Raw genomic sequence first — 8,827 nt, 5'->3', positions numbered from 1 at the left:
TGAAAGCTAACACAGAAGAGGGACTGTAATAATGGGGTCTTATACTGTCCAGACCTTTTTATTTTTGCAGTACGCGGGCCTCTCACTGTTGTGGCCTCTCCCGTTGCAGAGCACAGGCTCCGAACGCGCAGGCTCAGCGGCCATGTTTCACGGGCCTAGCCGCTCCGCGGCATGTGGGATCTTCCCGGACCGGGGCACGAACCCCTGTCACCTGCATCGGCAGGTGGACTCTCAACCACTGCGCCACCAGGGAAGCCCTCTAATCCACTTTTAAGATGGTATTTTCCCCTTAAAATTCTTGCTGAAGTCTTCAGATGGTCAGCTGGGGATTTCAGAACCTATATCACCTTCTGAATTTAACCTGGATACATTTGGATGTCATGATACATTTGACATGATCAATTACTAATTTGCTATGTTATGGAATATTTCTATGACATCATTTGATTTAGGGAGTTTCTGTTAGTTTACATATGATGGACAATGAGTGATGCAGAAAGAATCTGATTGGTATCCTACCAGCAATGAGTAAGATGCCAAGGTTATGCATCCAGGCTTTTCTTTTGAACAGTGATCGTAACCTGAGAAATATGAGCCTCAGCAGCAGCAGCAACACAGAAATTAAACTTCCAGTAAAATATCAAGGACTCTGATATTCTTTGAATTGAGAAATAATTTTGAGCCTGTTGCCTTTAATAACAAATAAAAACATAAAGACAATAACTTTGACCAAAGTTTTAGTAAATCAAATAAAATAGGAAAAAATCATTAATTTCCCAGGTGGCAATTTGTATTGGTTATCATATGTGGATGATACTTGATTTGATTCAGCATGTGAAACTTGACTTCCAAAAAAAAAGATTTTAAATATGTTCCTTAAGATTAAAAAAAATGAGATGGTTCCTAAAAAGTTTTTATATAGCCATAAGCAAAACAGTATCAAAAGAAAATTTAGTGACATTTAAGGCTAATTGCTCTGAATCAGGAAAGTAATAGAAAGTAATATAATTGTATCAGTAAATTGACTGAAACTGTCTTCAAATGTATATGTGTTGATTTAAAAGTCTATACAAACTAATGCTTTTGCATAAAAATGTGTCCTGAAAGGACCCAAATTTAAAGTTAATATTTAATCTTTAATCAACCTAAATGTACAACAGTAGAATAGACTAATTATGCTGTATTAATATCAAAAAATATTTTGTAGCCATTAAAAAATGTTCTGAAGTAATTTCTATGACATGGGAAAATGTTAACTAAGAAAGTAGGATAAAGACTAAATATATCTTATGATCCAAAATATTTTATTGAGTCTATATGTGTGTGTGAATCTGAGAAAAAAATACACCAAAATGTTAACAGAAGTTATTCTGGGTGGTGGAATTATAGGTTCTTTTGCTTTTTTAATTCTATTAAAAATTTCTAAATTTGCTGTAATGAACGTGTACCACTATTATAAATTTTTAAATGACCAAGGATTTGTATGAAACCTTCTTGGTGTGTATGAAAAAGATGTGTGTTATATAATACCTAAGTTCCCAGAAGAGGTCAAGTATTTCATGTATACATTGTTCCATTATTCATAATTACTAAGTCATCAAGACCCATCCTGGTAAAGGTAGCTGGACCATCCAAGGCAATCCATTACAAGAGAACTTTGAGAAAAAGAAACCTCATATAGGGCCTTGAGAAATCTTGTCACCATCATATAATGCTGTTTCCTTCTTGCAGGAAGTAGATATGAATAAAGGCTATGACTACAGTTTATTTTTAAAAATATTCTTAGGTCTCAATGTGTCTTCTGAAAAATCAAGTGTGTATCTGAGTTGAGAGCTGAGAACATCTGCCCATCCCATTCTTAAGTCTCTTGTTTTTGAAGCCTGCTTACTTACTCTTTTAATATATATTTCTTTACAAATGAATTGTGGAAACACTTTTTTTACTTTTGTGAACCAAACAAGGCAAAAGAAAGTTGTAACTGGATATTATCCAGGTCCATATTTTTGATTCAAGGGAGGCAGTAAAGTCATCAGACTCCCATCTTACCCACATTGCATTGGATTCCCTCTGCTAAAGCACTCCCTTGTTTTTTTCCACAGGAACTTGGTTTTCCATTGTGGGCTAAACTCCTTTGTTTGCATCCCATCTACTAAGCATGTGATGCCAACTCTGAGGTCTAGGGTTATTTGTCCATCAAGATGTCCTAACTTTGGAAGAGAGCTGAAAAAGGTAGAATAATAACTGGATTTTGTTAGACATTGCACTTAATAGAGAATAAGAGAAAGCAAATCTTTTTTCTGAATACTGATAGTGTACTATAATATCTGTGTCATTGTGAAGAAAGGGACAGTCTTGCCCTGAGTGGGAAGGTATCATTAATTTTGTTCGATCCTAAAACAGGTTTGCAAGTTCTAGTATCTAGTATTCTGGAAGATGCTAGAAACTAAAGATATAGCAGGTAGGGCAAAAAGTGGTAGAGAAAATCTAGAGAGCAGGTGATACTTAAGATATATAATGTTTGATAAATGTTTGACACATAATGTTTGATAAATATTTAGTAAACAGATTAAGAGGTACTGGCCTCATTGTAGTTCCTGGTGGTCATGCACTCAGTGTGGTCCCAGTGTTTATTACAAACTCACTCCCCCACAATTTGCACATACGCTTCTGGGAAGGGTCTAGTAAAGCACTGAAATAGTCCAAGCTGAAATAGTCCAAGTGCCAATCAAGTTGACTGAATTAAAGTCCAGTCCAGAGAAGACGCTGGAGTATTAGGCAGGGAAACTGACACAAAACCTCTTCCTACTGACCCATCCACTGAGGAATGAAGGTAGCAAAGGCTAAACCCCAAAGTCAACTAGGGAACCATACCTCACCATATATAGTAAGACATGGGTCACCAGTATATTCCCAGACCCGATGGACTCTGGCTCTGGTACTTGTAGGGACCCATCAGGATGAGAAAACACAGTTCAGGTCAAAGCTTGCTAATATAAACCTCCTGATATGGTTTAAACTATGTGTACCTCTCAGAAGCCCGAAGAGATAACCCATGAGATATTTATTCTAAAAAGCCCATTCCTTTTCATACTGAATCCAGCAGCAAATAAAAAGGTTTTGGGTGTATATTTGTGGGGACCATGGATGGGGAGACAGAATGAAAAGGGAAAACAAGATGTTAATTTCAAAAAAAAAAGTGAGTTAACGAATGATTACAATGAATACTTTATAAAGATATTTCTGACCTTAGAAGAAAAAAGAAGGTGAAATATTCCTGTTTCCAGGCTAAGAAAACTAAGGCAGAAGATATGTATAAAATGAAAGTCCATATGAGTAAAAAGTTTTTAAATTAACCCAACAAGTAAGCCAGTAATCCATACTTCTCCATCACACACAATTTTAAACTCAATTTGTTAAAGAAAATGTGAGGGGACTTGCTCAGGGGAGAAAGTGGTGGTGCAGGAACAAATCCCTAATTTGGAATAAGGTAGAGATCCTTCTTTTTTTACTTGGGCCTTCACATAAGTCACTGGTTTTGAACAGTATGATGAGGAATACTTCTGGGCCTCCAGAATATCCATGAAAATTACTGGCCTCCAGCAGCTGCAGCTGTTCAAAATAAATAAATAAATAAATAAATAAATAAATAAATCAAGAGACAGAGAAAGAAGATAAAGAAGAGGTAAATAAAAATTTCAGTTTGCTTAATGGTTCTGAATGAGGTGGCCTGAAATCTATACCTTCAAATGTGTTCCAGGTTGCTATAATATTTGTTGTCAAATATTCCTATATTTTACAAAATCCTCACAAATTCTAAAGACAGGAGAATAAAAGTTCTGCTCTTTTTGAAATGTTTATTCATTCATTACTGCTTATGTAATTAGTATAGAAATCTGTTCATTTCAAATTTTTCCAGTAAAAGAATTCCTTATTGTCCATTGTCCTAGAAAATTAGTAGGTATTTATTGAGTGACTGATATATAAAGTCCTATATTAAGTCCTGAGGAAACAACGATAAATAAGATATAGTCTTTGCCTTCACAAAGGTTATACATATTTTTAACAAATCATGGGAAAATATCAGGTAAATTAGTATGCAATAACATTATATTATTTAAAACAAAGGTAATAATATGCCTTAACTAGAATTCAGATCTTAGAAGTCAGAACATTTCATTCACTATTCTAAATACTAATTTGATAATATTAAGTTATAGTCCCAATCTAGAGCAAATACAAAAGCAGTGCAGATATGTGCGACATAAATGCTTCCAACTATGTGATGTCCACAAGAGACTCACTTCAGCTTTAAGGACATACATAGACTGAAAGTGAAGGGATGGATAAAGATATTTTATGCAGATGGAAACCAAAAGCATGCATAGCTCTACTTATATCACACAAAACAGACTTTAAACCAAAAACTGTAACAAGAAACAAAGAAGGTCATTATATAATGATTGAAGAAGACACAAATAAATTTCTTTAATAAATGATTGAAGAAGACACAAATGAATAGAAAGATACTCTGTGTTAATGATTGGAAGAATTAATATTGTGAAAATGCCCATACTGCCCAAAGCAATCTACAAACTCAATGCAATCCCTATCAAAATTCCAATGGCATTTTTCTCAGTAATGGGAAAAAAATCCTAAAATTCATACAGAACCACAAAAGTCCCCGAATAACAAAAGCAATTTTGAGAAAGAACAAAGCTAGAGGCATCACACTTCCTCATTTCAAATTATATTACAAAGCTGTAGTAATCCAAACTATATGGTATTTGCATAAAAACAGACACAAAGATCAATGGAACAGAATAGAGAGCCCAAAATAAACACATGCATATATGGTCAATTGATTTTTGACAAAACACCAAGAATATTCAATGGAAAATGGATAATCTCCTCAATAAATGATGGTGGAAAAACTAGACGTCTACATGGAAAAGAATTAAACTTACACCATACACAAAAATCAAGTCGAAATGATTCAAGACTTGAATATAAGACCTTAAAGCATAAAATTCCTACAAGAAAACTTAGAGGAAAAGCTCTTGCAATTTTTCCTGGCAATGATTTTTTTGGATTTGACACCAATAGCAAAGGCAGCAAAAGCAAAAAGGAACAAATGGGACTACATTAAACCAAAAAACTTCTGTACAGCAAAGGAAACCATAAATAAAATGAACAGGCAACCTAGAGAATTGAAGAAAATATTTGTAAACCACATATCCGATAAGGCGTTAATATCCAAAATATATTAGGAACTTATATAACTCAATAGCAAAATAATAATAATAATAACCTAATTTAAAAATGGGCAAATGATCGAATAGACATTTTTCCAAAGAAGACATGCAGATGGCCAATAGGTACATGAAAAGGTGCTTAACATCACTAGTCATCAAGAAAACACAAATCAAAACCACAATGAGGTATCACCTTACACATGTTAAAATGTCTATTACCAAAAAGGCAAGAGATGGCAAATGCTGATGAGGATGGGAAGAAAGGGGACGCTGTGCACTGTTGGTGGGAATGTAAATTGGTGCAGTCACAATGGAAAACAGTATGGAGGTTCTGCAAGAAACTGAAAACAGAACTATCATGTGATCCAGCAATCCCATTTCTGGATTGATATGCAAAGGAAATGAAATCATTCATTTGTATTCCTATGTTCATTGCAGCATTATTCACAACAGCCAAGGTATGAAAACAACCTAAGTGTCCATCTATGGACGAATGGATAAAGAAGAGGTGGTGTGTGTGTACACACACACACACACACACACACACACACACACACACACACACACACACTATAGAATATTATTCAGCCTTATAAAAGAAAGAAGTACTACCATTTAATATGGACGAACCTGGAGGGCATTATGTTAAGTGAAGTAAGCCAGACAGAGAAAGACAAACATGTCACGGTATCACTTATATGTGGAAGCTTTAACAAAAGAGTGGAACACATAGACACAGAGTAAAATGATGGTTGCCAGAGATACGAGGTTGGGGAAATTGGGAGGGGTTAGTAAAAGGGTACAAAACGTTCAGCTATAAGATGAATATCATCTGAGGATCTAATGTACAACATAGTGACTATAGTTGGTAACACTGTATTGTATAATTGAAATGTGCTAAAAAAAGGTAAATATGTGAGGTGATGGATGTGTTAATTAACTGGAGGTGGGAATCCTTTCATAATGTATGTGTATATCAAATTATCACATTATACACTTCAAATGTGTTACAATTTTATTAGTCAATTATACCTCAATAGAGCTGAAAAAAAATTAATGCAGTTAAGAAACAAGTAGCTTAATGACAAAAAAAAAAAAAAAAACTAAGACAAATATAATCTAAGGACACGACATCATTAGAAGTTGCTGCATCCACTTTTGCTGCCGTAAAGGCTGGCCAACATAAAAGGAGTGTAGTGTTGAAAGAACCACAGAAAAATGGGGTTCAATCCTGATTGCTTCTAAACTTGGGGTAAAATGTGACCAGAATATTTACATACCACTCTTCTGTTCATTTGTGTGAACCAATACATTTTTCTACTTAAACTAATTGGGGTTGAGTTTTTAAAATTATTATTATTATTATTACTTACGGGGGAAAAAAGGCCATACTAATATAAAGAGTTGTAGAGTTGGGAATGAGGGAGGAGTTGGAAAAGATTTTTATTGAATTTCTTAGGCATCACTTTTCCATGCAGAAGGCAAAACATATCAGTAATTTTGGCAAATAAGAGTATGCCTTATTCTAATAGTTTAAAAATTAAAGAGGTTAAAAAGTAAGAGAGGTTAACGAATTAGAGAAGGCTCTGGGAAAGCAACAGTGATGAGCCTAGAGGATACTATTAGCATCTTCCCAGTGTATCCATCTATGTATAAAAATGGTCAAAATGGGCAGGAGAGATTAGGCATCTGTATCTGCTCTTTGTATGACTATGTATGTGGATGTTTTCTTCATCTTCCGTCAATTTGCAAGATCCCTTTTCTATCACTACTGCTACTTTTATATTCCTGAAGTTTTCTTTCTCTTTTCTTTCTCCCACTGGAAAACAACCAAACCCCCTGGATATGATGCCTGAAAAGGGCTTAAAAAGGTGGACAGTAAAGAGTATGGGGTGCCTTGCTGGGGCAGTAATGCTCCTCTGCATCAAATGCCCCATTTTGAGAGGAAAAAAAGGAAGAGCATACTGTTTGTAGGGGAGGAAGAACGCAAACATAACATAGCTCAAACCTGCTCGTGCAGCTGCCATTTTCTTGTTTCGCAGTTTGTTCTCCAAAGCTTGCTACATAATAAAAAATAGTAGAGAAGAACATGAGATTCCTGATGCGTTCTACTACTTGACATTAATAAAGACAAATATTTCTCTGAAATAAATTGTATCCTACCTGTTTCATCTTCTTTTTTAGATCCAGATTTGCTGCCTTCTGGCCTTTTGCAGTAGAATTGAGATAATAGATAGTCAAACTAAATTTAAAAAAGATAAAATAAAATTTATGGTATTTTTCAGTTCCTCAAGAGTCTTCTTAAATTTACATTAACTAAATCATATAATGTTGGCACTTTAAGGTATTTTCTACTCTGAACCTCTTTCGTAGATAAAAGCCTGAAGTACAGAGAGGTGAAGAAGTACATTCAGAATTCCACAGCAACTGGGGTGGACCTGGGAAGTTGGACCCCCAAGGCTCCTCCTCCACAGCCCAGGGCTCTGTCTGATGTTCCTCACTGCCTAATTTTAGGTTCTTCTCGGAAATGTATTAACATCACTTTAAGGTATAATTGAAAACACCATTTCAAATCGATATCAATGGCATCCAATAGAACAGAGAATCTCTTGAAGCTTAGGGAATGTGTGGAATAAAAAGGAAACTGACTTTCCACTTTAAATTCCTTCCTTTGGCTTTTACAACTAAGACCATAATCCTCATCGTCATAGTTAATTAACATGGCTTTTTTTCAACCATAGAATGTATTGTTTGCATTTCTCTCTCCTTCACAAGAAACTATTTCATAAAAGAATAGTCCTGGCATTTAAGTGACATTTCTAAAAAGAGCAAATTCCAGCCAAACGTTTTTGCAAAAATAAACATGTTCATCTTCACAAAGCAAAACAAAGAAAGAATGCATTTAAAAAACAAAACAAAACGGGGCTTCCCTGGTGGCACGGTGGTTGAGAGTTCGCCTGCCAATGCAGGGGACGCGGGTTCGTGTCCCGGTCTGGGAGGATCCCACATGCCGCAGAGCGGCTGGGCCCGTGAGCCATGGCCGCTGAGCCTAAGCATCCAGAGCCTGTGCTCCGCAACGGGAGGGGCCACAACAGTGAGAGGCCCGCATACCACAAAACAAAAAACAAAAAACAAAAAAAACCATAACTGGCATTGCCCTTTATTGCAAATAACTGGTTACTGAACACATTTCCCCTACTCACCAACATGCCAGATCATAACCTTTATGAGCCATCTGCTGCTAGCAACAAGATTATTGATATCATTTCCGCTGGGTTTATTTCTTATACAAGTGATAGGATTTTGAATGAAATTACATACATGAAAGCATCTGGTGTAATATCTGGCATGAATTAGGTGTTCAATAAATATGGTGTGTCTGTGTACTGTAAGGGTTTTCTTAGAAAAGTGCCGGCATTTGGAGGAAGAACTCAAAGACCTCACAAGTCATTTGCAATTCTGTAATTCTCTATTTATCCATCACTTTTTTTCTACCTTGAGATGCACCTTCAATGAGTATTCTTCATAGATCATTTTTTAGTCTCCAAAGGAATGAAACCGCCTGCAGGGAACTA

At 35.6% G+C, this 8,827-nt stretch overlaps 1 protein-coding gene across 7 annotated transcripts in view; it reads right to left on the bottom strand.

The window, feature by feature from the left end:
* Positions 1 to 664: 664 nt before the first annotated feature.
* Positions 665 to 8,827, bottom strand: part of TMC1 (transmembrane channel like 1) — a 386,362-nt gene continuing 378,199 nt past the window's right edge. For 6 of the 7 annotated variants that reach the window (XM_049710776.1, XM_049710780.1, XM_049710774.1 and 3 more), the window contains 3 exons: positions 7,416 to 7,494; positions 7,261 to 7,312; positions 665 to 3,609 (listed from right to left, as the gene is read on the bottom strand). In XM_049710776.1, the coding sequence (XP_049566733.1) occupies positions 3,414 to 3,609; positions 7,261 to 7,312; positions 7,416 to 7,494 (327 nt within the window). In that variant the 3' untranslated portion in view covers positions 665 to 3,413. The remainder of the gene's footprint in view (positions 3,610 to 7,260; positions 7,313 to 7,415; positions 7,495 to 8,827) is intronic. The other variant, XM_049710779.1, reaches the window with a different exon arrangement.

The sequence above is a fragment of the Orcinus orca genome, chromosome 6 (genome assembly GCF_937001465.1).
Source record: "Orcinus orca chromosome 6, mOrcOrc1.1, whole genome shotgun sequence".
In the NCBI taxonomy this organism is placed as follows: domain Eukaryota; kingdom Metazoa; phylum Chordata; class Mammalia; order Artiodactyla; family Delphinidae; genus Orcinus; species Orcinus orca.
The sequence above is the reverse complement of the archived record's forward strand: the minus strand, read 5'-3'. Positions and strand labels throughout refer to the sequence as shown.